The 26572-nt window shown below is 51.0% G+C and overlaps 10 protein-coding genes across 10 annotated transcripts; 5 read left to right on the plus strand and 5 right to left on the minus strand.

Moving 5' to 3' along the window:
- Positions 1–652: 652 nt before the first annotated feature.
- Positions 653–2304, plus strand: N7515_008863 (putative MFS sugar transporter; the record flags this gene model as incomplete). The annotated part of the gene is made up of 2 exons (XM_056669607.1): positions 653–857; positions 950–2304. 2 exons carry the CDS (start codon positions 653–655, stop codon positions 2302–2304), a joined length of 1560 nt encoding a protein of 519 aa, XP_056519437.1.
- Positions 2305–2915: 611 nt separating this feature from the next.
- Positions 2916–3854, plus strand: N7515_008864 (uncharacterized protein; the record flags this gene model as incomplete). The annotated part of the gene is made up of 4 exons (XM_056669608.1): positions 2916–3024; positions 3074–3210; positions 3266–3430; positions 3486–3854. The coding sequence occupies 4 exons, from the start codon at positions 2916–2918 to the stop codon at positions 3852–3854; spliced, it is 780 nt and encodes a 259-aa protein (XP_056519438.1).
- Positions 3855–4078: 224 nt separating this feature from the next.
- On the minus strand, positions 4079–4879 carry N7515_008865 (SDR family oxidoreductase; the record flags this gene model as incomplete). The annotated part of the gene is made up of 1 exon (XM_056669609.1): positions 4079–4879. The coding sequence occupies one exon, from the start codon at positions 4877–4879 to the stop codon at positions 4079–4081; it is 801 nt and encodes a 266-aa protein (XP_056519439.1).
- A 1008-nt stretch (positions 4880–5887) lies between these two features.
- N7515_008866 (uncharacterized protein) lies at positions 5888–6848 on the minus strand (the record flags this gene model as incomplete). The annotated part of the gene is made up of 3 exons (XM_056669610.1): positions 5888–6098; positions 6162–6581; positions 6715–6848. The coding sequence occupies 3 exons, from the start codon at positions 6846–6848 to the stop codon at positions 5888–5890; spliced, it is 765 nt and encodes a 254-aa protein (XP_056519440.1).
- A 455-nt stretch (positions 6849–7303) lies between these two features.
- N7515_008867 (Zn(II)2Cys6 transcription factor domain-containing protein) lies at positions 7304–9997 on the minus strand (the record flags this gene model as incomplete). Its single annotated transcript, XM_056669611.1, has 6 exons — positions 7304–7843; positions 7921–8219; positions 8277–8507; positions 8588–9068; positions 9117–9881; positions 9956–9997. The coding sequence occupies 6 exons, from the start codon at positions 9995–9997 to the stop codon at positions 7304–7306; spliced, it is 2358 nt and encodes a 785-aa protein (XP_056519441.1).
- A 321-nt stretch (positions 9998–10318) lies between these two features.
- Positions 10319–14933, plus strand: N7515_008868 (bifunctional urea carboxylase/allophanate hydrolase; the record flags this gene model as incomplete). The annotated part of the gene is made up of 16 exons (XM_056669612.1): positions 10319–10389; positions 10447–10566; positions 10633–10906; positions 10966–11257; positions 11316–11744; positions 11801–12096; positions 12151–12169; positions 12238–12459; positions 12510–12543; positions 12597–12848; positions 12914–13066; positions 13126–13459; positions 13509–13665; positions 13727–14156; positions 14214–14617; positions 14683–14933. 16 exons carry the CDS (start codon positions 10319–10321, stop codon positions 14931–14933), a joined length of 3738 nt encoding a protein of 1245 aa, XP_056519442.1.
- Positions 14934–16189: 1256 nt separating this feature from the next.
- On the plus strand, positions 16190–17581 carry N7515_008869 (putative integral membrane protein; the record flags this gene model as incomplete). The annotated part of the gene is made up of 5 exons (XM_056669613.1): positions 16190–16372; positions 16436–16546; positions 16600–16991; positions 17058–17122; positions 17196–17581. 5 exons carry the CDS (start codon positions 16190–16192, stop codon positions 17579–17581), a joined length of 1137 nt encoding a protein of 378 aa, XP_056519443.1.
- Positions 17582–18419: 838 nt separating this feature from the next.
- N7515_008870 (uncharacterized protein) lies at positions 18420–20110 on the minus strand (the record flags this gene model as incomplete). Its single annotated transcript, XM_056669614.1, has 2 exons — positions 18420–19705; positions 19759–20110. The coding sequence occupies 2 exons, from the start codon at positions 20108–20110 to the stop codon at positions 18420–18422; spliced, it is 1638 nt and encodes a 545-aa protein (XP_056519444.1).
- Positions 20111–22331: 2221 nt separating this feature from the next.
- N7515_008871 (uncharacterized protein) lies at positions 22332–24303 on the minus strand (the record flags this gene model as incomplete). Its single annotated transcript, XM_056669615.1, has 3 exons — positions 22332–23746; positions 23827–24066; positions 24135–24303. The coding sequence occupies 3 exons, from the start codon at positions 24301–24303 to the stop codon at positions 22332–22334; spliced, it is 1824 nt and encodes a 607-aa protein (XP_056519445.1).
- An 821-nt stretch (positions 24304–25124) lies between these two features.
- N7515_008872 (YbhB/YbcL family Raf kinase inhibitor-like protein) lies at positions 25125–25760 on the plus strand (the record flags this gene model as incomplete). Its single annotated transcript, XM_056669616.1, has 1 exon — positions 25125–25760. The coding sequence occupies one exon, from the start codon at positions 25125–25127 to the stop codon at positions 25758–25760; it is 636 nt and encodes a 211-aa protein (XP_056519446.1).
- Positions 25761–26572: the final 812 nt, after the last annotated feature.

The raw sequence follows: 26572 nt of genomic DNA on the forward strand, positions 1-26572 counted from the left end.
CAACAGGCTCCATTGGCCCGTGTAAATTTGTAAATTAGCTCGATAATTGGCCTGATAGCAGTGCAACAGATTCGAGAATATGATTCGAAAGTCGAGTTCACCGTGGCCCGAGGTAAAAGTGTCCGCAATTATCTCCATCGGCCAGGTCCGATGTGGAGCACAACACAGAAGCGAGGCGACCATTCTGAGACAACCAACGAACTTCAGCTACACCCCAGCTTTTTGAATACGGGGTTCTTGGCCTACACGTGGGGAAGTTCGGGGAAGTTCTAAATAAGTGCCAGATCTCACATAACCATGTGAATGCAGTGAGAAATCCGGGGAAACCAAGACTTTCTGACAATGCGATCGTCCTGTTTCAGAGATCGCTCGACGCCTCTGCTCCACACTTGCCGACGGACTGGGCTTAAACCCCTTTATCTCCTCACCAATGGGTCTGTGGTTGGTCCGGGGTGTGCCGGCCCACGTACCGCTGCGTTTCCCCAGAGCTATGATCGACCGGTGGACGGCGCTCGCCGTTGAACAGTGCGAGGGTATGAGTGTATATAGAACATTAGTCCTAACCCCATATTGGGCCTTTAGTGGGGCATCGGATGTGGCATGATCTCGACATCTCGAATCCTACGTTCGTCTTTCCATCTACCGACATACAATGGCGCCATATTTTGGCCTCCGGGGCCCTTCCCTGAACAGGGCCATCATGTGGCTGGTCGTTTGTCCGGCTTTCGTGACATATGGCTACAACCAAGGCGTGATGGGCGGTCTGTTGACCTTGGAGTCCTTTGCTGAGACGTTTCCGCAAATGAATACCATCACTGCGAGTGAGGAAGACAAGACTTATAACTCCACCATCCAAGGTATGACGGAATCCCACACAGCTCTTGGCGCAGATGCATGTCAAGTGAAACGTCGTCTTGCAGCTCTTGGCCGGTTTCTCATGTCTCTGCAGGAACGGTTGTCGCGCTATACACCGTCGGTGGAATTTTCGGTTCGCTGTCATGCATTAAACTCGGCGACATGCTCGGTCGGCGAAAGGTGATCCTGTTCACTTCGTTTATCTCGATGATTGGTGCGATTCTGATGGGGACGTCCTTCTCCCTTGCGCAATTTATCGTTGCAAGACTGGTCCTGGGATATGGCACAGGCGGATATGTCGCCACGGTGCCCGTCTGGCAATCAGAGATCTCGAAGCCTAACAAGCGCGGCGCGCATGTAGTAACCGATGGCATTTTCATCGGCGCGGGTATCACTTTCGCTCTCTGGGTTGATTTCGGCTTCTACTTTGTCAAGACCAATTCGGTATCCTGGAGATTTCCGTTGGTCTTCCAAGTTCTCCTCTCCCTGATGGTCATGACATTCGTCATGCTTTTCCCCGAATCGCCCCGGTGGCTGGTGAAGAGAGGTCGCATCGAGAAGGCCAGGGAAATCCTCGCCGCCCTCGAAGACGTCGATATTCAGTCTGAACAGATCACTCTCGATATTCGCGATATTGAAACCTCGTTGGCACTTTCCGGCAACGGATCCTGGAAGGATATGCTTAAGATGGGTGACCAGCGGCTCTTCCATCGCACTGTTCTCGCCTGTATGGGTCAGATGTTCCAGCAGATGTGTGGAATCAACTTGATCACTTTCTACGCTACGACCATCTTCCAGCAATATCTCAAGCTCGACCCTGTTCAATCCCGTATTCTCGCGGCCTCTATGTGTCTCACCCAGCCGCTGGGCGGCCTGCTAGCTTATTTCACCATTGACAGACTCGGGCGCCGTGTGTTGATGTTGTGGAGTGCTGCCGGTATGGCCATCTCAATGGCAATTCTCGCTGGGACCACTTCTCTACAAGACAACACTGGAAGCCTGGTCTGCGCCGTGGTATTCCTGTTCGTATTCGAGTTCATCTTCACAGTCGGTTACTCGGGCTTGACCTTCCTGTACGCGACTGAGGTGGCGCCCCTGCAGTGTCGCGCTTCCATCAGTGCCATTTCCTCTGCCGCTGTGTGGACATTCAACTTCCTGCTGGCTGAGGTCACCCCCGTCGGGTTCGCGACTATCGATTGGCAGTATTACATTATCTTCGCGGTACTTAATGCTGCCATTGTGCCGACTGTTTACTTCTTCTTCCCGGAGACGAATGGTCGCACCCTTGAAGAGATAGATGAGATCTTCTTGCAGTCGCGAAATATCTTTGATCCGCCTCGCATTGCTCGGTCGCTTCCGCGAATGCATGTTGCCGAGGCACATAGTGTTGATATCGACGGCAAGGGAGATGCAAGCGATGATGTTATGGCTGAGAAGCCCAAGGTTTAAATGACTCACGATGCGATGATTTGCGGAAATTGGGAAATTGATCAGTGAATGTATATAGGGTTATTTCATGGGTTCTAACGTACCGGTCGATTTGGGGTAGACAAGGGACTTTATCTGTTCTCTGTATCTACTGTGAGCTACCTGCAATGGCTTGTCGGTCCGACGATATGATCGGTGGAATTGATTTTTTGTACTTGGCATCGTTTCAGGGTTCTGCAGAGTTTCATCCAACATCCTTGTTTCCGTGTCTTATTTGGCGACACATCTGTCGATCATTTCCATCGTGTCCATTGAACCAATCTGATGTAAGATCCTTGATGCTTTGGTGTCCAGTACAATGAAGGTCATCACGAAGGCGACATCTGATTACTCTTTTGGTGGCGGAAGTGACAGGACTCTAGCGTGACGATTGTAAATGCCAAGATTTGAAGATGTTCACATTGAGCATTGCGAGTTGCAGATTCGGCACGCCAGGCGACCCTGGGATTTGCATCCCTCCGTGTTAGATCTGGCCTTTTAAAGCAGGACCTGTGGGTATATTAATTGCGCCCTAATTTCTTCCATCCCCCAAGGTGCCCAGTCCAACTTCGAATCGTGATATCTAGAACAAAATGCGGTCTCTTGCATGGTTTATCTCCCTTCCTCTGCTGGCAGACGCGGGTGAGATTCTCTGGAGTGGCCTCTTCGATGAATCTGCATCCGTCGCTGACTTCGACGAATGTAAGTACGGCCTCCGACATGCCGTTGCTCACTACTGACACTGATAAAGGGTCATGGTCGAACCAGGTCGGTGCCTGGCAGTGGTATATTCACGGTTCCGGCTCCACAGAGGATTACCTAGAGCTCTCGCCTGATTACAAGAACCCGGCTGATACCAGTGATGCCCAGGGTATCCGGATCACGATCGTAAGTCACAGATCACGTCGTAGGTAAGCATAAACAAACGCTGATAACAGCACAGGATGGCACCTCCTTCTGGGAAGGACAGACGATGGAACGATCTGAGATTATTCCGCAGACGACGGCGGATCTGGGGAGTGGTCATTTGTTCTACCATTTCTCGTTGAAGACGGAAGAGACGAATGCGCCTAACCCGGGCTTCGAGCATCAGATTGCTTTCTTCGAGGTACTGGTCTTCCCCGTGTCTATATTGGTGCCCAGGACTAATGGAATTTTTGCAGAGTCATTTCACCGAACTCAAATATGGTACCGCTAGCGGCGCCACTGGGGATGACAACACGCTGCGCTGGTGCGTTGGCGGAATCCCGCAATGGGAAACTGATCTGGAAGCAGGCCAATGGTACAACTTCGCGTACGATATTGATTTCGATGCGCGGACGGTCGGGCTCTGGGCGTCTAGTGGGTCGGATGATCTCACCCAGGTAGTTGCGGCCGTCGGTGCATCGCCTTCCACCAACTCGGCCGATTGGCATGTTGGTGAATTGCGACTGGATAATGGGGGCCTGGATGCAGCTCCGGAAGATTGGTTCTGGTCCGGCATATTTGTTGAAGAGGCCCCGATTACAGCTGCTATTGCTGGGCCTCTGTGAGGTGGGATGTGAGTACGGAGGTGTGTTTGTTTTCGGGTGAGGGTCCACTTTTTCCCAGACCAAGTACGGAGCTCGAGGAGCTTCGTATCTATGAGGTCATACTTGAAACCGGATGCTACATCAACAAACTCAATGGCTACATAGTATGAACTCAATGGATGTTTGAATTGAATCAATTTCTCGTAGGGTAATCATGCAGCTTCGTGTTATTTTGAATCATTAATTTACCGCACACAGTAACCACCGTCAATGAGCAAATCGGTGCCCGTCGTGTAGGTGCTGGCATCGCTGACCAGGTAGACATAAGCACCCTTCAATTCCTTCGCATCACCATTGCGACCCATAGGGATCATGGAGTTCCAAAGATCTTGAGTCTCCTTGGCGACGAAATCAGACAATCCGGTGTCAATGTAACCAGGCGAGATACTGTTGACACGAGCGAAATCGCGCCACTCATTCGCCAGCGACTTGGCCATGTGGATGGTGCCCGCCTTGGCGACGTTGTAAGAGGTCTGTTCTTGAGGGAAGTTGGCAATGTGTCCGGACATGGATGCGGTGAGGACGAAGCTTCCGGTGCCGCGCTCCTTGAAGTGTGCGCCCACTGCCTTAGCACAGTGGAAAGTGCCGGTCAAATCGGTCTGAATGACTTCTTCCCAGTCCTTGACAGAGCCGTCCAAGATACCGCTGTCGGCGGTGCGGCCGGCGTTGGCGATGAAGGCGTCAATCTTGCCGAATTCCTTGATCACGTCCTTCACGAGTTTATCCACGCTTTCCCAGTTGCCCACGTCGCACTTGTAGGCCTTGACTTTCACTCCGTATTCTTCGGAGAGCTCTTTGGCGTTCTTCTCGCCGCCCTCGGGTCGGGAGGCGTATGTGATGGCAAGGTCGGCGCCCATCTCGGCGCAGCCGCGGGCGGCTTCAATTCCCATGCCGCGGGGACCGGAGGCACCGGTGACAACGACGACCTTGCCCTTAAGGCTGAGGAGGTCGAGAAGACGGTTGGCTTTGGGGACGGGGATAGGCATGATGATGTAGTGTAAGAGGTTTGAGAGAGAAGGAGAGAATGTTTTGTTTTAGTTGTGAATGAACAAGGGGAGGATATTGTATAATGATTTTAGAGAGTGGCAACGGAGCTGACTTAAATACCTTCGACCCGTCCCTCCCCTTTCCAATGACTTCATGGTTGCCCGCAGTCTGCACTGACATCAGAGAAGTGATAAGCAGGGCATAAGCAGAGACCCTCCCCTCTCATCAGGTTCTGTATGGGCTAATCCACCCAGCTTGGCAGAACCCAGTCTGCAGTAATATCGAATGACTTCAATCATGACACTCTTAGTGGAGTCGGGACGCAGGAGTAGTGACATCATCACTTATGGAGTGGGTGAGACTGGTCTACCAAATTACCACTTACTCCGTACGATAACTAACTATGCGGTGTAGATGTGTAGGTTAGCTTCAAACTTGAGCTGCATTGATGCAGTGTTTGATAATCATTATCAATCGCTTGTTGAGTGAAGGTTTAAAGCGACATGCACTTTCTGAACCTTGGAAATGATCTAGAGCTCGTTCTGCCAGAGCATCTCACTGTACCCCGCTTTGTGCCAAGAAATTCAATTGAGTGTATGGGACTCTTTGCATGGTTTGTGAGGTTTGCTCTGTTTGATTACTTTGCACTTCTTGTACTTCCAAGAGGATAGGGTTGCTCAGGAGTCAGGGATCATAGCGTTCAATATGCAACATTCGATACAATATAAGGAACATTGGGTCGTCCAGTCAGGTCATCACAGTGGATGAATAGTAATACAGGGAAGCACAGGGAAAACACCATGGAGCTCCATTGCGAAGGTTCCTACAGTAGTACCAGCTGGCCAGTTGGCAGTGGGCCGTGGCCGTGGTCTGACTGCGTGGAAAAAAAGACCTAAATTAACATTATGTTCAGGATGGAAGAGCGAATCTGTGTACAAAATCCCATGTTTGTAGGTATGATAGTGCTGCAGCGAGGAAATCCAATCCATGACGGTATTTTTACCTATCTACTCGGGGAAGTAAGCCTTGTTGAAGGTGTTAACAACACCTCTTGTTGCTTTCACTAATTCCAAGCACCCGGGAACGTCGGAATGACAACAGATCGAGATAGGATAATCCTTGACAGGCAAGTCACATGTGGATCCATCGGTCGCACGCGCAGTGCACGTTTCCATCTGTTGGGTTACGCGTTGTCGGACCTCATCAAGATCCCAAGCCCTGTAAAAGTAAAAGACGAGTTAGCGCACTGGAGCAGACGAGGAGACGAGAATATAGCCTTACTTCTTCTTGCGCTCGATGAGAAGAGAAGCATCCGCATTGTACTTGACATCCGCATACAATTCTGCAACGAACTCGAGTCCCAAGTCTCTGGCAGCTTGCTCCATACAAGTACCCGGGAGCCCGAACACCTTGACGCCTTTGGGTACGCCACTAAAGACAGCCTTCGCAATGTCGTAGTCTCTGCAGCACATACCATAAAGTGACCCATGGGGCTTGACATGGTGAAGTGGGACTCCCTCGCGGTCTAAGAACCCCTTGAGGGCTCCAACTTGGTAAATCGTGATTGCGGTAAGCTCCTCCGGCGAGAGTTTCATCTCTCGTCTGCCAAAGCCCTGGAGGTCTGGCAGTCCGGGGTGTGCTCCAATTTTGACGCCGTGTTTCTTGCAGCTGCGAACGGTGTCCATCATGATGAGGGGGTCACTGCCAGAAGGGAGTATATGTCAGTCAAACACCAGGAAGCAATGCCCTTGAATGTGATCGATCTTGGATAGGCGACAAATTACCATCGCGGTCTGGATCTAGCAGATGAGACAGAGAAACAAATAAAACGTACGAGGCATGAAATCCACAAGCAATATTGGCATGGTCAATGAATGGAAGCAAGTCTTCATCCGAAATGATTGTCCAGTTGCCGAACCCCTCCCCTAGATCAACGTTGATCAGGGCTTTATGCTTAATAGGCCCCATTATTGTGAATGGAAATCGTCGTTCAGTTTAGTATAGATGATATTGCGAGTTGCGACAATGTGATCGTGTTTTCGGCGCAGAGGTCAATGGAAAACAGAACTTGTTCGGAGGTGGCAAAGGGTTAAGTTGGAAGATATATACGGAGTAGAGCGAATCTCCAAACATTGGAAGCGGGTAAAAGTTGAACAGCCACTCGGCTGTTTGCATTCTCTTATTTACTTACAGCTCTTACAGAAACCACATACCCTGGCTAGCGGTTATAATGTTGATAGGCTTAACTTCCGGAGCTGAACCGGCTCGGAATGGGTTTGCTTCCTGCGTTATCCGAGCACACTGAAAGGTTTAGGTTGATCATTTGCGTCATTACCCCACGACCCCACAGTTGGAAGGAGAACAAACTTCAATTCTTACCTATCTACTCCGCATAGGTGGCGATCTCTCCTCAATATTAGATTTCATGCTCCATGGGTTGGTCCGCCGCTTTCAAACACAGTCCCAGCATCATTCGGGCATGCGGGATCAATTCCATCCATGAGCCCTAAAGTCGGATACCAAGGCATATAATTAAGATTCACCTGGGAGAACGCATTGTCCCACCACATTGACAAGGTGTCGAATTGGGTGTCGCGCCTTGCATCACCGGAACTCGGTCGGTCGACATCTAAGATATCGCTGTGTTCGGGATAGACACTAGCCTGCTGATCTTGGGTGGACAAACTGATTGTCGATGGCTCTGTTTCTGGAAATGCCTGAGAGGTCTCTCCGTAAGTATTTGATGGAGTTGCTCCCGATGGACGTCCCGCGCCAGAACCCTTTGGCGTGTTTGGATGGCCTAGGCGCGACTGCAATCGGCGAGTGAGATTTTCGAGAAGATCGCCCCAACGAGTTCCCAGATGTATATCATCGATTACAGAGCTGCGAAGGCCAACAGCCACTCGCTGGACGAGGTCGAAGGCCATGGGAATGTCGATCTCGCTTATTCCGGCAGCACAGCACTGATTTTGAGTCTTAGAATCCACGAAGCAAATATGAATGAAGACAACCCAGGGGATGACGGAGAATCGTGACTTACCTTCAGGAGAATTAATGTTGCACCCAGAAGTCTAGAGTATGATCGAACAGGCATATAAGTAAAACCTCCATCTGGGTGTATGTCATCGAGAACTGTTCTTAGAATACTCTGAGAGGCCTCGACCGTCCCCCTAAGATGCCTCTGCTCTTCTGTTGATGCACCTCTGCAACAGCCATCTAACCGCCCACTTGTACCATCGCGGTGATGCCGATTGATTACAGCTTGCAATGTGACGCTGAAAATGCAGAGTTTGGCATATTCGTACTCGATAGTCAAGATATATCTGGTTTGCTTCGCCACTATACCTAGTTGAATTAAGTTTGGTCCATATAGCCGTGGGGTTCGTAGGTACTGACGTTTGGCGCGATCAAACTGAGCGATAGAGTTATTGACCTTTGGCTCAAGGCCTCGAACAATTGGAAGGTACTGTCCATTGCGAATAATCTCACCAGTAAATGTTGGCGACACGAAGAGAAGCTCGTTTGCATTCTTCGTGATGATTGCGACGCGCATCCAGCATTCCGTTGTGTCGTCAATTTTAATGCTGGCGCTCACTGTGGGAGGGAATGGTATTGGAACTTTGCGTCCTATAATAATACGGGCCCGGTATTAGCCTTGAATCTACTCTGGAGACAGCGTGTGACCTTTCTACTGAGGGTGTGTATACCTGGTTGGCCCGGTTGCAGTGTCGAATAAACCCACATCAGGCAACGAATCCGATGACACCTCTCCTGGTCACGAGCAAGCGCCGAAGAGTCGTGCCTAACACGATCGTCTTGTCGGAATATATAGTTCTCACAGAAAATACCCATTTCGGTTGCCAACATTAAGACAGTGGAAAGCATGGAGTGGCACAAGCGATCCGATCGAGCGAGCCAGTCGTGTCCAGACCCGGGCCCGTCATATCCAGTAACAGAAGGGGTCTTCCGCGGTCTTTTTGGCTCAGAGACCACGATCGATGAACTATCCTCGTCAGGGGGTGGGAAGTGGAGATCACGAGGGTGCCAGTCCAGGAGCAGCAACAATGCCTCGCATGTTCCTAACGTGCGAAATCCATGGGACGCATCCCCCGCATATGGCGGCTGTGGCGCCCTAGCAGAACCAATGAAGGGATCTCTGAGCGAAGGGATTTCGCCAACGAAGAAGTCCTCTGACCAAACCAATCATGAAATCATTCTCTGCAGGCATCTCCAGACCCGGTCATGAACGATATAGGATCGTGCGACTGCAGCCGGTCCAGTCCACTTTCTGTAACGTGACCCAATCATCAAAATGGTGATTGTCAATATAGGCTCTTGCTCGATCAGCGTCGCGTGCTGGGAATGATCGCGAAAGCATTCTGGCACTACAGGCGAAAAGGCTGACAGGGAATTGTAAAAATAATCCACCATGTCTAGCGCTTCTTCTGCTGTGAATAGTCCACCACGAACAAAGCGTAGCTTCGACCAAGCGCGCAGTGCCGCATTGGTACCCTTGTCGGTGGTGTTGGTATCGGCATGGGCGCCAAGAGGTGAGTTGGCGGGGTTCAATCTGCCGTTTGGGGGGTGATTCACCAGGGGTGCTCTATCAGCCAAGCCAGTGCGGTTGTCCATGTGCTCGCAAGTCTCTGATAGAAGAGTCAATGCATCATGATAGGTGCGAGGGTGTCCCTCGAGCAAAGCCGCTGCAGCACGTCCATCTTCTGTCGGCGTTTGGCGCTCTGCTTCTTGTACAGCATGGTTTAGAGTACTGCGGGGCAAGTATGTTGAGCCAGGAAGATAGATCGCAGGTTGAGGCCGGTTGAGTTCTTCAACTAAAGGTGATTGCGCTTTTCGCTTTGTAGCACCATTCTTCCTGATCCTCGACGCAGCAAAGAAACATTGTTTGCTCTCTCTGCGGCATCGCGCACAGGGTGGCTTATTCGGATTATCCGTCGATCCCAACTCGCAGCGTACTTTCTTCTCCCGACAAGGTTCACATGCCTAATAGGGTCAGACAGATCTACACATCGGCAGATTGCGAATCCTCGGGAACTGAGGGGCCAAGACCTACGTACCTGGTACACTCGTCTGTGTTCCCTCGCATGACGAGTCGACATGATGGGCGGGGGGAAGGAGGGGAAGGTAGATACAGATACCCCAAAAAGATCCGAGCCGCTGAGCCGGGCGTATCCAAGCTTCTTATGAGCAGAATGACCGAAGTATCCGGCTATTTCCAGCCAATCGGATGCGCCATACCCCGCCCCAACTTGGAAGCTTGGAATCCCGGGGTGTTGAACCTTGGGACAATGTCGGAGAATCGGCGATAAGCTTATCTGTGGGAAGATCGACGAGCTTTGGTTCAGAGGGATCCTTCTAAAGATGGTATAAATATCTATTGGAGATTCCCCAGAGTTCTGCATGCCATCAATACTGCCGTAATGGAGAAATTGAAGACTTTACTAATCGCGAATCGCGGCGAGATCGCCGTTCGCATCATCAAAACAGCCAAGTAAGAAACGAGTTCATTGCCAAAAAGCATACCATCTAACTCCATACTCCGCAATAGAGCGCTCGGTATCCGTACAATTTCAGTCTATACTACCGCTGACGCAACCTCAAAACATGTTTTGGCGGCCGATGAGGCTATCCTACTACCAGGAGACGATTCTACCGCATACATCGACGGGTTTGTCCCCAGTCATTGCCCGACCGTTTTTTTGGCTATGAAACTGACAAATGTATCGCTTACTAGAGACTCAATCATAAAAATCTCCCGTTCCAAGCAGGTTGACGCCATCATTCCGGGCTATGGGTTCTTGTCGGAAAATGTGGAATTTGCAGAAGCCGTCGCCAAGGCCGGTATGGTGTTTGTTGGGCCCAAAGCCGAAGCCATTGCAGACTTCGGACTCAAGCATCGGGCTAGAGAGATCGCTGTGGCAGCCGGTGTTCCAATTGTCCCCGGGACGCAGGGACTGCTCGGTACACAGGAAGAGGCGGTGGACGCTGCGAATAATTTAGGATATCCGGTACTCCTTCTGTGCGGTTGCCTTCTACTGGAAAGCCTGCTAATAATAATCAATTACAGGTCATGCTGAAAGCCACAGGTGGAGGTGGTGGTATGGGCTTGATGATATGCAATTCAGCCGGAGATGTCCGAGAGTCTCTGACGCAAGTCCGCTCCCGAGGAGAAACGTTGTTCAAGAACGCAGGCGTGTTCATGGAGCGATACTACCCTGAGAGTCACCACATTGAGGTCCAGGTATTTGGTAACGGGCTGGGAGATGCGATTCATGTTGGAGAACGGGAGTGCTCAATTCAACGCCGTCATCAAAAGGTTGTTGAAGAGTGTCCCAGCCCTTTCGTGGAAAGGCACCCGGGTATGTGGCCCATATCCAATACAAAAGGTCATGTGTCACACTGACTTACAGCTCTTAGGGCTTCGTGAGAGACTAACCTCTGCGGCTGTCAATTTGACCAAGTCCATACGCTACGGCTCTGCAGGTACCGTGGAATATCTGGTCGACGACGCCACAGGAGATTTCTTCTTCCTTGAAATGAACACTCGTCTTCAGGTTGAGCACGGTATTACTGAACTCTGCTACGGACTGGACTTGGTGGAGCTCATGCTTCAACAAGCCGATCGGGAGTTGTGCGGTCATGGAGGTCTGGACAAGGGCTATCTGCACTCCTTGCAGCCCGAAAAGCCTGTAGGTTGTGCAATCGAAGTTCGAGTGTATGCAGAGAATCCTGCACGAAACTACGCTCCATCTCCTGGGTTGCTCCAACATGTTGAATGGAAGGAGCTGGAGGGCACTCGGATTGACACATGGGTCGCTCGCGGAACCCGAATTTCCACATATTACGGTCAGTATTTCATGAACAATGTTCTTTCGAGACAAACTCTGATTCCTTCATACTAGACCCCATGATCGCAAAGGTGATGGTGCATGATACCAACCGCACCGGGGCCATTGAGAAATTGGCCGAGGTGCTCTCACACTCAACCATTTGTGGACCACCGACAAATCTGGAGTTCTTGCACTCTATTGTTCAGTCCAGTAGATTCAAGACGGGGAATACCTTGACCAACTTTTTGAATGACTTTGTGTTCAGCCCTACTGCAATTGATGTCATTTCACCTGGGGTGTACACAACAATTCAAGATTATCCAGGGCGCCCAACAGCGGGGCGAGGAATTCCCCAAGCAGGACCAATGGTAAGCTCACTTCTCAGCTTTGAAACAATTCACGCGCTTACATCTAGATCCCAGGATCCTTTGGCATTCAGAGGTATACGAACTCGCCGCTTCCTTACTTGATGACAGGGACATAGTGCTGACGATACCTCTTGCCTATAGCTGCCAACATTCTAGTTGGGAATCCTTCTGGTACGGAAGGACTAGAGTTCACATTAAAGGGACCAGAACTACGTTTCTTGGCTCCTGCATGCGTATCTGTCTGCGGTGCTCCGATGGACATGAAACTTGACGGTACTGACGTCCCAATGTGGACTCGACTCTATATCAAAGCCGGCCAAACGTTGTCTATTGAAAAGTTGAGTGGGCCTGGAGGCTGTCGAGGTAGGATACTCCCCATGTTCCCGCGGGCTACGTCGCTAATCTTCTCATAGCCTACCTTGCTGTCCAGGGAGGATTTCCGGCCATGTAAGCTATACTTAGACTATACGTCTTGACTTCAGAACTAATTATCTCTGCAGCGCCCCATATTTTGGGTCAAAGTCAACCACTCCTCTACTCGGGATTGGTGGGTATCAAGGAAGAGCCCTTGCTCCAGGAGATATGTTGGCTATTGCGACGCTCGATGCAGTCGAGACGGAGCGCGAGATCTCATTGCCTGCTCACTTGCGCCCCGACTACTCCACTCATTGGGACATCTATGCCATGGTTGGACCGTACGATGAGGGCTACATTGTATCCGAAGATATTGACATGATCTATGACACAAAGTGGTACGTCAGGCCAATGGCAAAGATGGGAGGTGGTGCTGCGAGGCCTTGCTAACAGTTTGATTCAGGAATGTCTCGCACAGTGCCACAAGAGGTGGAATCCGTCTGATTGGACCTACTCCAAGATGGGCAAGGGAAGATGGAGGTGAGGGTGGCCAGCACCCTAGTAACGTCATTGAATATGGCTATCCGAATGGAGCATTGAATTGGACAGGAGACAGGTAAGTTCCAGTCGTGCATGTCTTACAAACCGCCGTTCTTCTATGGCTAACACTTCCAGTCCTGTCATCTTCCCCGTGGATGCCCCTGATCTGGGCGGTTTCATTTCCTCCACCACAATTGTGAAAGGCAGCCTTTGGCGTATGGGCCAACTCAAGTCTGGCGACACATTACAATACCACAGAGTATCTTTGGAAGACGCCCTCAAGATGAGTGCTCAATTAGAGATGTTTTTGGAAAACCTGTCGGCACTTGTAGCTGGCCAGTGCAGTGCGGATACCATCGAGCCAATTCCAACTTCCTTGCCACAGTCGACTATCTCTGGCAGCTGGGGAAAGTCATTGGTTCATCGCACCGAACTGAAAGAATCCGAGATCGATATGATATTCAGACAGGTAAGAGATGGTTCGAAGGGAAAACTATGTCAATTTCTGACCATCACAGGGCGGGGATGAGTTCTTGTTGGTTGAATTCGGTGACGGGGTATTCAATCTCAACCACCGTTGCCGTGTGACAGCGTTGGAGAAGGCCTTCAACAAGGCTCGAAAGTCAGACGAAGCTTTGAATCGAAGTGTCTACAAGACCATTGGCTGCTGCAATTGTGAGTGTCCCTGCGCCATGTTCGTCATTTTTCACTTGACCTAATGATTGGTCAACACCAGCGCTCCAAATACACTATGATGGTTCAAAGCTCTCTCAACGCAGCCTTGTCAACATTATGGTATCGCTTCAAGAGAACATTAGCGATCCCAGAAACTCAAAGGTTCCAAGCCGAAAGTTCCGTCTGCCCATCTGCTTCGAGAGCCCGGCTCAAGAGGAAGCTATTAAACGATATATGGAGACACAAAGGCCATACGCTCCGTTTTTACCAAGTAACATGGACTTCGTGGCCAAGATAAACGGAATTACGCGTGATGAATTGATCGAGATATTCCTTTCAGTTGAGTTCATGGCTATCTGTGTCGGATTCGTCTGTTGCGATACCATCTGTCTCCCGATTGATCCCCGCTATCGCTTGAATTGCCCCAAGCAGAATCCTAGCCGTGTGTACACTCCAGAAGGAAGCGTCAGCTGGGGTGGATCATGCATGAAGTGAGTCTTTGTCCTACCGACGTTGAAAGTAGATATTGACCCGCTTCCTTTCCACAGCATCTACCCCGTCGACGCCCCTGGAGGATATCAGATGACGGGCCAAACCATTCCCTGTTTCGACCAGTTGGGAGTCAAACCGGGCTTCTCGCCGGATGAGCCGGGCCTCTTCCGCGACTTCGACCAGATCACTTTTTACCGAGTACAGAAGGACGAGCTTGAACGTGATATGGCTCGTTTCCGATCCGGTAGTTATGAATTCCAGTACGAAGACGTCACTTTCGATATGGCCGCCCACAACCGTCTCCTGGAGCAGACAACAGACGAAGTAGCAGCATTTAAGTCTGGTCAGGCCACCGCACAGGCAAAAATGTTGGCATTGGAGAAGGAATCCATGGACAGGTGGATGGCCGAGAAGGCCCAGAACAAGGTTCCTGACAATGAGATTTCACTACTGCGACAAGGTGAGTCCAATGGGTCACAACTCACATTGCTCATGTCAGCATAGTTATTGACCGGGTATCAACAGATCCTGATATCTTGACACTGTACGCTCCTCTCGATGCAAACGTTTGGAAGGTTAATGTTGCAGACGGGGATAACGTTTCCTCTACGCAAGTTGTTGTCATTCTTGAGGCAATGAAAATGGAAGTCGCGGTCTCTTATAATGGAGACAAGAAGGATGCGGCCGATCTCAAGCTCAAGGTTGAGAAAGTGCTCGTCCAGCCGGGCGATACAATTCGCGCCGGAGATACACTGGCATTCCTAAGGAATATTTAAGGCGAGTATGCATAACAACATAGGTGTGTGATGTTGGTGACGCTGCCAGCCTTGGAAGTGCTTTATTGGCTTGAGATGTCCGGAAATTGAAGGATAAATTGTCAGAACGTACTGTATAACTATACTGTCTATACTCATCGTGGCGGATACATCGCTTGTAGATCTTATCATCGTAACTGGCCCGGCGGGCAGGGAGGGGGGTTCGTGGGGGCGCCAGTTGGCGCGGCGGGGCGATCGCGGGATGCTAGTGCATACTAAGCCGGGTCTTGCCGCATAACTAACACGATGATGATCGATAGGGAAGGTGCAACCGTGCAATTGAGTGTTACTGAAATCCCAGCGGTCTAGAAGACGTCCAGCATTAACTTCATGAAATAATAAATCGAAATAATAAATTGCCCTACCTTTTTATGGATCGTAGGAGATAAGGTGCACCGTGCGTCGTGCCTCGGCTTCACTGTCAGTTATCAACTTATCATTGGCATATGACAGAAACAAGGTCAACTGTCAAAAAGTCTAATGGCCTTGGAATCCTACAGAGAAGTTGGAAGAACACAGTATAGTTCAGTTCGCCCACAAAGTGGCTGCTCCCGATCCATGGAAAGCGCCACTCTTTTCATCCACGTTGCCGGGCGCCGAGATGACATGGCTGTTCGATCTCCAATCAAATCCTATAAATTTAACCTTTTCCAATGAGACAAGCCCCGATGTGGCTCCTATCCCGTTCGGCTGAAACCACCGCCCACTTAGATCCAGCTGTTGCAGACCGGCCGAGACCAGAGACCTGAAGAAGAAAGCCAAGGAGGGGGAAACTTGGGTGGATCGCCGTAACATCGAACTCTATTCCCCCCAATGATGTCGACGTCCAATGAATGCAACAAACGTCTGGAATTCAAGAGAACCCGGCGCCTGATCTAGAAGATACTCCAATTCTTAAAATATGGGTAGGACACCCTTTAGTCCGCCGGCCGATCTTCGATAATTAGACTCGATCCAATATGTCCCCACCAAGGAACTAATTATTCACTAACTAACTCATGTCCCGTGGTCTGCGGGGATACTTCCTTCTGCAATGTCCGATGTCCGATACACGCTTGGTGTCGGAGACGTCGGAAACTTTATCCCCTAGAGTGCTCAGGCCAATTCTGGGGTTGGATCTTCAGTTAAAACCAACAGGGTTCTCCGTATTTTCTGTTTGATCCCTTTTGGCCCCTGCTTTCTATCAGTGTGGAGGGGACCCATGTCCCTCATTCATCATGGAAGTCAAACCCGAGGCTCCCGAGAGTCTTCGCCAGGATAACAGTCGGAACCTCGCCATTTTAATCGTTACCGCTGTCTTTTTCGGTCTCTCGCTGGTGGCCGTGATTTTGCGATGCTTTGTTCGCACTCACATTGTTCGTGTCTGGGGGTGGGACGATAGGATCATGGTTCTGGCGATGGTGAGCCATCTTGAAATATCACATGCGCATACAGCTACAGTAACTGATAAATCCCGACGGCAGGCTTTAAACACAGTCTTCGCAGTCTGTGGACTTGTGGGCGCCAGATTCGGCCTGGGGAGACCTCTGAGCTATTTTTCCCAACACCCGGACAACTTCCACAACGCAATGCTGGTACGAGCCATCGCTCCAATGTCTCGAACGCAAAGCTCACCTCGTTTCTGTAGTGCTGGTGGTTAGGCCAACTGTTCTACGTGTTGACCTGCGTCGTCGCTAAGATCTCCATCATGATCGCTCTCCTCCGCATCACCGTCGATCGCATTCATGCATACATCCTCTACGGCGCCATAACACTTGCCACTGTTGTCGGCCTTATATTCTTCTTTTTCACCACGTTCCAATGCTCCCCCGTCAACTTCTTCTGGAATCAGCGCCGGGCAGGGGCGCATGGCTCGTGCCTCGATCAGGATCTCCTCACTGGCATCGCATACATGTATAGTGTCGGCGCAGCTCTTACGGATTTGACGATTGGATTGCTTCCAGTGGCATTGATCTGGAACTTGCGGATGAACCGCCGCACTAAGGCTGCGATCGTCGGCATCTTGGGTATCGGTTGCGTGTTCGTGCTTCCTAGCATCTCCTCCCAACTACGGAGTACATTGTGGCAAATACTGACATTCTGCAGTGCGAGTGCCGCAGTCATTATTCGCATTCCATTCATCCATCACTATAATGACGAGGAATTTTTATGTATGAGTCTTCTTCACCCTCGACTTCGAGCGCCTCGAGTCCATGCCCCAATGTCACTACTAACGACCTACAGTCAACACCTACCAAATCGCTATCTGGTCCAATGTCGAAGCAGGCATCGGAATAACAGCTGGTTGCCTGACCACTCTCCGACCCCTTTACCGCTACCTCCGCCACGGCTCCTCTGGGGAACCCAGCCCTACACAAGGTTCTTATAATCTCTCAAATCATCCTGCTGCCTTCCGTCGCTCAAAGCCAATATCAGTGGATGACGCGAGCCAGCTTTGGACGGGCAGACGCAGCTCGGACAATCACGGCACGACCACGACGATCATGGGTGCTCAACAGAAGTCCGGCAGTTCCAGTGAAGATCTTAATCCAAATACTGAACTCAGTTCTAATGCCCCTACTAGATGGAAGGTGGAGAGGTCTTTTCGCGTGTCCGTGCGCGATGAATGACCTCGGCCTGGGGCCCCTTCTATGATTCTTTTGATGTATAACTATTTACGATTAACAATGTTGAGATGTCACTTCTTTCAATCCATGGAAAGGACTGGATCCTTTGTCGTTTTGCTTCATCAAGACTATTAGAATTCTTGGGGTTGGGGACTGTCATGCAGGGGTAACCCGTGCGGTCACCCATGACATACCACCAGGAACGATCGACAGGACGATCCTGATGATTCACCCTAGCGGGGGCGATCTCTGCGAAATCGTCGAGTTTCAAGTGAAGTCGACAGTCGACACACGCGAGAAATTACGAGTCATGCTCAAGCTGTTCATCGTATCCCTCGTACTCCCGAGTTAGGGGAGGATGTTTGCCCATACCGCCAGTTCTGGGTGTCTGAACAGTACCGAATATCCGATGGCCATCAACCTACAACACAGGAAGTCAAAATAGACATATTGTGGGTCGATAATTGAAGGCACAGGCCAACCATAGGGACAGCCTGAAGAATACTAATGGTTTCGCTGCGACTATTTGCCCCATTTTCGGGTCTTCTTCGTTACTACATAGATCTCGCGCTAGCACCTGAGCACTGTTCAGGCGTTCCATAGCATAATCGGCTAGCTGATGATGTTCGCTGCCGATCATACGAATTTCTTTGGTTCTAGGTAGTTCAAGCTATCACTGCCCGCTACCTAGACTAAGCTCCACTTGCGTATGCGGCTAGGTAGTTCATGTTGCATTCCTTGCAGGTATGCAAAGAAGCGAAATTTATTCATCGATGGCATTATATGTAGTGGACGCGGGTAGGTGATACCTAATCACGACTCTGACATTCCAATTATTGTTTCATTTCTCTGTCGTCTCTCGAACGAGACCCTCCTGCGACGAGGTCGCCCTGACAGCATAGGCATCCACGACAGTTGATGAGAACTTCCGCGCAGGAACCTTGGTGGCAAAGAGAATATCCAGCTCCGCGTATGTCCTTCCTCTGGGTTCCGGCAGACGGAAGAACGCCCAGATGAACGCAACCAGAGCCGTCGCACCCCAGAAGAACCCAGTTTTTCCAGATGCGTTCCAAGCAGTCGGGTTCATAAAGTACGGCTCCAACACCTGCGAGACCACGTTGATGATTTGGTACGATGTTCGTGCCAGGCAGACCGTCAACGGGCGCAGGCGAATCGATGACATCTCAGATACAACAGCATATGTGATTGGGCCGATCGTGAGTGAATATATGAACAGCCAGAAGAAGCACAGGCCGGCTTGCGCCCACATCGCGCCTTTCGAGGCAGATGCCGCATTCAGAATGCCGATTAAGAACAAAGTCGTGCATAGAATCCCCTGGCCCCAGACGTACAACGTGCGCCTGCCAAATCCGGTAATCAACCACCAGGATAGGCATGTGCCGACGAAGGCAACTCCGGTGCAGCCAACGCCGAGTTGGAAGGAGCGGTTGACGTCCATCCCGGCTTGTGTGAAGAAGTAGGTAGGTGAGTAGGCAAATGTACTACCAGACAGGATCTGTCCGACAAAAGCCAGGCAGCATATCTCTGTGCGGCGCAGGTCAACACCCTTGAAGCAGTCCCAATAGGTGGTGCCGGCTTCAATCTCGGTCTCGATCTTGATCGTGTGGACCATCATTGCAAGCTGTCCGTTGATCTGCTCTTCGGTCTTGCTACCGCCCAATCGGCGGATACTGCGCTTCGCGTCTTCGAGTCTGTCCTTACGGACGAGCCACCATGGACTCTCTGGTGCAAGCCACCCGATGACCATCAATGGCACAGGCCATATCCATTGCAGCGCGAAGGGAATGCGGTAGCCCCATTGGTCCGGTCGGCCGACCAGTCCGTAGAGAACACCGGAGGCGATCAGTTGGCCGATCGCCCAGCACATGTTGACATAGATTGTCAGATAACCACGCAGATTGGTCGGACATACTTCGGATGCGTATGCCGGTCCGATTGTAGCAAAGACTCCCCACGAGAGTCCGCAGAAGATCTGGCCTACCAGGAGGACAGCGGCAGAGTTGGCGAAGAATGTAATGAAGATGAAGCCCGTCAAGAAGCCAAGCGCGACGATCATCACTCCCCGGTAGCCGTACTTGGACGCAAAGTATCCGTTCAAGATGCCGCCTATGATAGGGTGAGTACTTGTCCTGGAAACGTGACAGATAGGATCAACTGACCGAAAATACAGCCAACCGTGCTTGCCATGCTCAGACCAGTCTGCCACGGCGCAGAGACCTGCCATTTGATATCGTCACCATAGTATTGCCCATACTTCATCTGAAACTGGGGATAGGCGAAAAAATTTCCCATCAGGATGGTATCGTATCCTTCCATGATAATTCCCATGGAAATCAGAACAGACCACATCACAGCCTTGCGGTTCTCACGCAGCGCCTGCATCAGCGTCTGCGCATGCTCATCGTCGGTAGCCTGCTTGGCCTCGATGATAGCGCCATGGCCCAAGGTATCCTCGACATGGTTGGCGGCAGTCTTCTCCAGCGCAAATGCAGTGTCAACAGCAGTTGCCATGGTGGTCGAGGGTTTACAGATGACAGTCGAAATGAGGCTGTTCTACGGAATCTTGTTAGACCCTGAACCCGGGGGCCAGCCGTCGTCTATATACACGCGCAATGATGGGTTTGCATTAGCTTCTAACGGGCATGTGGGGAAACAAAGGAAATCCCAAGGGCATCTGCCCATCGAATGATCAAGCTCATTCGGAATCCAGGCTAAACGTACTGCGTGACAGACCAAATAGAGAAAGATCCCGGTTGTTCACTGTGCTTATTCCAGCATCTAGACCAACTCCGGAATGTCAGATTGTAGTGGCCTCAATTTCGCACCTATCAGCAGTGGGGATCTCCATTGGTGTATCCCCGGGAGGAATTCGGCCGCCAATCTTGTCACTGTCCGGGGAACTGGGGAAAGGGACAGGGGATGCGGAGAGATGGTTTTGATTGGGTGTAGCTAAAGGAAATTGTCAAAAGCCTGGAGAACAACTCCGTGCCCAAAAGGACAACGCGCTAGTAGATTGAACATAGCTCGGATTGACTAAGTACTATGCTAAGCTTGGAATACATACCTCGGGAGTTGACAGGAAGGCAGGTCACCTGATCCTATCTAGATCTCGCCAACTCCCATCATCCCATGGGACTCCCACCATCTACCATGTGGAGTGGTAGGAGTGCCAAGCGGTGGGATTTGGCGTCCCTCCCGTCCTACGGGAGCCCCGTGGCCCGCGCGACTAAAAATATTGAACATACAGTGCAAACAGTGTTGAGGTCACGTGACCTCGCTTGCTCCTGCACACATCAGCTAGACTCATGTACGGAGTACACATCTCTCCCTAGCTAGATACGATATTATCCAGAGCACTCTACAGTTCCACCGTAGATCTCCTCCTCTCAAGTTATGACGCCCGTCTCCGTCGTTCCGAGGCCTCTTTCTAACCATACGCCTCGAATCCCCTCCTTTAGGCGTCCTGCGTCGCGCCAGGTTCGTTGAGATTCATAAATCTCTTCATTCCGACCCTCCGAGTTTTCTCCTGATCTAGCCAATCCGAACTCGTTTTTCTCCTCCGCACCTAGATCCAAATGGGTCTCTCCTTACCGATACACCCTCGGGAGACGTCTCTAGAAACTCGATGCCATAGCGAATGAACCCCTGCGCAAGATGGCGCCAGGCTTTTAGCACTACACGCTAGCCCAGAGAGGTTGGGTGCGTAGGCCTAGCCGACCTTTGAGCGCTCGAGAGCTAATAGCAGTGCCGCTTGAGATGCTGAAGAGGAGCTCCGCCCTGAGTCCAATACCTAGCATTTCACAAAGAAACACTCTGAAAAGGAGCACGACTACTGCTGGTTTCTGCTCGATGTTCGTCGTTGAAAATGTTTTCGAGTAGGTGAGCTTAATGAGGAACCGACCGCGCTGGGGGTCTAGGAAGATGTTTCGGCCAGCGACGGCCGATGAAAGGAAGGTGCTGATAAACCTCCTGTCAGTTCCTCATTAAGCTCACCTACTCGAAAACATTTTCAACGACGAACATTGAGCAGAATGCCGTACGGGTCCTACCTCCAGCCCTGAGCTACCTACTGCTGGTTTACCCAATAGTCGTGCTCCCTTTCAGAGTATTTATTTGTAAAATGATAGGCCTTGGACTCAGGGTGGAGCTCCTCTTCGACGTCTCAAGCGGGACTGCTAACTATTAGCTCTCGAACGCTCAAAGGTCCGCTAGGCCTACGCACCCAAACCTCTCTAGGCCAGTCTGTAGGGCTAAGCTAAAAGCCTGGCGCCATCTTGCGCAGTGCTTCATTCGCTGTGGCATCGAGTCTTTAGAGACGTCCACCCAGCCCTTAGAACCCGCGGTTCTAGCGCCCCGACCACAGCCTTGGACGAAGTCGGTAAGAGACCATGCGCCTAGGAAGTAGACTATATTTCACGTCCGTACCTACGTCCATAGATCAACTGGCCTGTCCGGATCGAATGATGCATCTGACTAGCCCCAACGGCCTCATCAGTTTCCAGGTCATCTTCAAGAGCGTCATCATCTGCGATTGTCTCTTGCACAGTAGTTGCTCTGTACTGTGCACACAGTACCTAACAACAGGAAATGGCCTAATCAGAGTAAAGAAGGGCATGATTTCGAAATGGTATGCTTTCTCCAAGAGCCCGTGGCCTGTGGGAGTGATAGTTACTTTATATTCGTGACCTGTCATAAATACATTTCGTCTCCCAGCTCTATCCTGTTTGTCGTGCTACTGGTCGCGCGCCAGAAGCCCTTCGGCCTCCTGGGTATCTTCCGCGGAGTCACCATGTGACTTGCTCAAGGTCTCAGCCATAGCTAAGCCTTCCCGACGACCTTTGTCTGCATTTACCATCCACACCAGTGGAATGGGTAGAACGATAAGAATTGCGATAAAGAAAAAGCCACTCCGGACCTGGCCAGTAGCGTCGACAAGCACGCCCACAATAGCCGGCCCGATGAACGAGCTTCCCTTATCGGTAGCAGCGTAGAGAGCATAGAATGCAGCTTCACTGCCAGGCGGAATCAAGAGGCCGAAGAATGACCGGCAGTACGACGCAAGTCCGCCCGACACCACCCCATGAACAATAGCCAGTGGGAAGATCTCCCACGGCTGCTGTAACCCGAACACACCCCAGTTCTTGATAAACGGGATATAAGCCAGCAAACCATAAAGTGGAATCAGTTCAAATAGCACAATGCACAGAATGATGGTCTGATTGGACTGTAGGCCGAAGTGGCGAGACACGTGAGGCCAGAAAAACGCGCCCATCATCCCAGACACTGTTGCGGTGATTGAGAGTAGCCCAACCAGTGGAGTGCTCAGTTTGAGTTCTGTGCGCGCGAACAGAATCGCTGTCCCAGAAACTGTGGCCATCGCGTCTGACAACAAAAACCATGCGACAAGGAAGATGAGAACCTCGCGCAGCTTCATGACTACTTTGACGGTTTTCCATAGAGATTTCCAGGCAAAGCCGACGAGTCGCAACCAAGCCCTCCATCGTCCGGTTCCATTGCCGGAGCCTGTATTTAGAGGAGGCCCTGGGCGTGTCTTGAGCAAGTTGCGAGTGACAAGCGTGAATGCGCCCCACCAGATACCGACCAGGAGCAATACGAAACGCATGGGAAGGGTACCTGATACTTTCGCAAGCGCAGTCTTGGATAGAGTGATGAGCATGATGATGCTGATGATTTGCACAAAGACTGCCGCGCAATATCCAAGACCAATGCCCCTGGATGAGATTTTGGTAGACAACTGCAGCTCAGGCGACGACGAGGAAGGGGGCTTGGACCCCTTTCCATCTTCAGGAGAGGCCTGAAACTGCCCTGACGGCCGAAGTCCATCCAAGCTATCAGTGTCGTCATTCTCATTCTCCCACGCGTTCCACTCGGCGGTATCTCCCTCCTGATTCATGGTGGACATCTCTGTATCATCGTTGGACTTCCCATCTTGGAGGGATGAGTCGTTCGCGACCAGGACGGGCAGATAAGAGTTCAGAATGACAAAAGATGAACCAAGACAAGTGACACCGACGACGACCAGTATCGAACCGATGATGAAAATTGGTGGTGCGATGAAGACAAACAGCATGCTGGCGAGCGCACCGGTAAACCCGAATACCATGAGTAATGTCTTGCGGTTATTCTCTGTAAATCCAATGGACAGACCTGTTAATCCATATCCCATTTTTGCGCCGTAGTGCCAGGGCAGCTTCATGCAACCATACCATAATCCGCCAAGGCGCTGAAAGATATCAGCGTCAACGCCTGGATAAGAACCGCCAATGAAAAAGTATACATGGCGAAGCTCGCTGTGTTGATCTCAAGGCCGAAGACCGGGACCACACACTGGCCATTTTCATCACTTGTGCTATTTCCCGCCGATGAACCGACACAGGGAAGACGACTCGTCTGCAAGGTGCCACGCTCTCGGGCCAATTGTTCTAAGGTGAGTGGTAGGAATGATCCTGGAAGTATGATAAGTAAGTTGTATTTCTTGGGGTTTGTTTTCTTGTGGGGTCATGCTTTCACGAACCTACGCCACAAACCGCGAACACTTCAGCCGCAATGCCATACGAGTACCAGCCAAGGATCTCGCGACGGCTGGTGGGAGTGGTATCTTCATTGGGATATCGCGGTGGGCGCTGCTGCACGCTTTCAGCAGGTGACGGGGCCTGGAAGGCGGCACGTACCGAGGATAGCATGGGGGGAGGTGTTATTCCAAAACTCCCCCACGTGAGAAATTGAAGGTATCCAGGCACACCGACGGATGCCGGATGCGGGCGGAAAGGGCACGGGAGTCGGCAACATTGCGGATGATGTCATCGATAGATAATCTTTGCCTCCTTGGGAAATATGTTTTCTCTCACGATCTTCAGTGCCCATCGCTTTCACCTCACACCTATTTTGGCCCAGACTACCGCGGTTGAGGCTGCGCAGAATCAATATTCTCTGTGTGAGCGTCAGAGCGGGCAGAATTGTCATGGGGTGAATGTGCCGGTGAGATTGGCCGAATACAGAAGGAGAAATGGCCAGTTGACGCCAAGTTGACCAGTTGGCACCGAGTTCACCAGTTGATGCCGAAACCTCGTGATTTGTTCGAGGGCTATTCTGGAATTGTGCTTGATTTAAACGCGGGCAATTGAGCCAGCAAACTACGGAAATTGTGCTGAGTACCGTTGGGGAAGGATACCTTTGCCTCGCTGGCTGAAGATGAGATTCCCATCTTCTTCCAAGGCAGACACCGGGGAGTTCAATGGTTATGCTGGTGTGTCGTTTAACTAGATGATACATGGAAATGCTCCAGCATGTGTACATGTACATGTACATCCATGTAACTTCGCGTGGGTAAAATGACTCTGGCAAGGCTCAGTCGCGCCTGCCGATTCCGGGCCGGTTCAGGGTAGCTTCCTAATCGGGCGGCACCTGACTGACGTCCGACGTAGACATTTCGAAATTTCTTGCGATTGCTCACATTCTCCCACCTTCTAAACCCAACAGCCCCGGCTATATATACCTACCAGCCATGGCGATACTGGATTATCTCGAATTCATCATAGGCAGGATTCTGTACCCGATTCGCGGTCATGATTCGCGCCAGGTCCTCCATTGCCCCGCCTTGAAGGGCCTTCCTGAGCCAAACATGACTCTTGAGGCCCCTGATATCGGCCCCTCTGGCTCCAAGTTACCGATTTATTGTACTTGCAACGCCGACGATGGAAGGGGCCGTCTTCCCGAGCTGCACTGGACGGTTCCAGACTGTCACGAGCAAGTCATAGAGTACGTACTTCTCTGTGAAGACCTTGATCCACCGATCCCGTTCCTCGTTTTTCACCACGGCCTCATCTGGGCTATTCCTGCCTCCATCACGAGAATCCAGTCCAGTGATGTCCAGCCCGACGAACACGCCAAGAGTTCTCGCCTGACTGTTTCTGGATGGCGGTTCGTTCCCAACCTGCTCGGGGTGCCGTATGTAGGTGCTGGGGCGCCCCTCGGTCACGGCAAGCATCGTTATGTCTTCACCATTGTAGCGCTCAATGAGTCGCTGAAATTCACGGCCCCCGAGAAGGCAACCAAGAACGATATCAAACGTGCTATGGCGGGCAAGGTCGTCGGCTGGGGGCAGTGGACTGGGGTCTTCGAAAAGCCCTGGCCTCTCTGATTAGCCATGGGCTCACAATCTTGTCACACGAATGCGGAGTGGGCGGGAAGTGACGGTGCGGGATGGCGGGTTTGGAATATGGTGCCCGGAAACTTGGCAGCGGATATGTATTCTTTTCCTCCAGTCTCGCCAGGGTTGCTTGCGGTTTCATTGTGTGAGTCTCCCCCTGGTCACTGTGCCGAATTGACAACAATAGATATTCTTATAGATGAATTACTACCTTGTTGTCCATGTGTCTAGCTGATGTCTGGTACTGCCTCTAGTAATCACCGACGACCTCGGGCTTGTTGGAAATCTGTCTTACCTCGGAGCTGATTGCTTGGTGTTCCTGTCGCCTGTCGCCCTGCGCATCAAATGTTCGCCTAAGAGCAAACTGCACGTGGGACTTGACATCAAATCATCGCCATTGCCGTGCCATGTTTATGTGACCGGAGACTTTCCCTCTGCAGTTATAGACTTACCTCTCACACCACCTACAACACTCTCCTGTTTTTCTCCCTTTACTGGCAATTTACTTGTGATGGTCTCCTGATATGCAAGCAGGATTTATTGAATATCCCCTAGTAACAGAACCCAGCATTTGAAAGAGGGCTTTACATCCTCCGTGCTATTCCAGGACCTTTTGGCCCAGAAAAGTCCGAAAATGGTCTGTATTCATAGGCCTATTTCCTCTAGCGTTCTCTGCTAGGAAACTGACATAACATCCTTGTCCAGTGCAACAAAACGGGTCCATACATCCTAAGTCCTAACTAGCATTGTCTCAATTCCTGGACAAATGCCCCGCAATTATGATTGCCCGGCAAATTATCGGT

Source organism: Penicillium bovifimosum (assembly GCF_028826915.1).
Source record: "Penicillium bovifimosum strain IBT 22155 chromosome Unknown utg000006l_segment0_segment0, whole genome shotgun sequence".
NCBI classification, from domain to species: Eukaryota; Fungi; Ascomycota; class Eurotiomycetes; order Eurotiales; family Aspergillaceae; genus Penicillium; species Penicillium bovifimosum.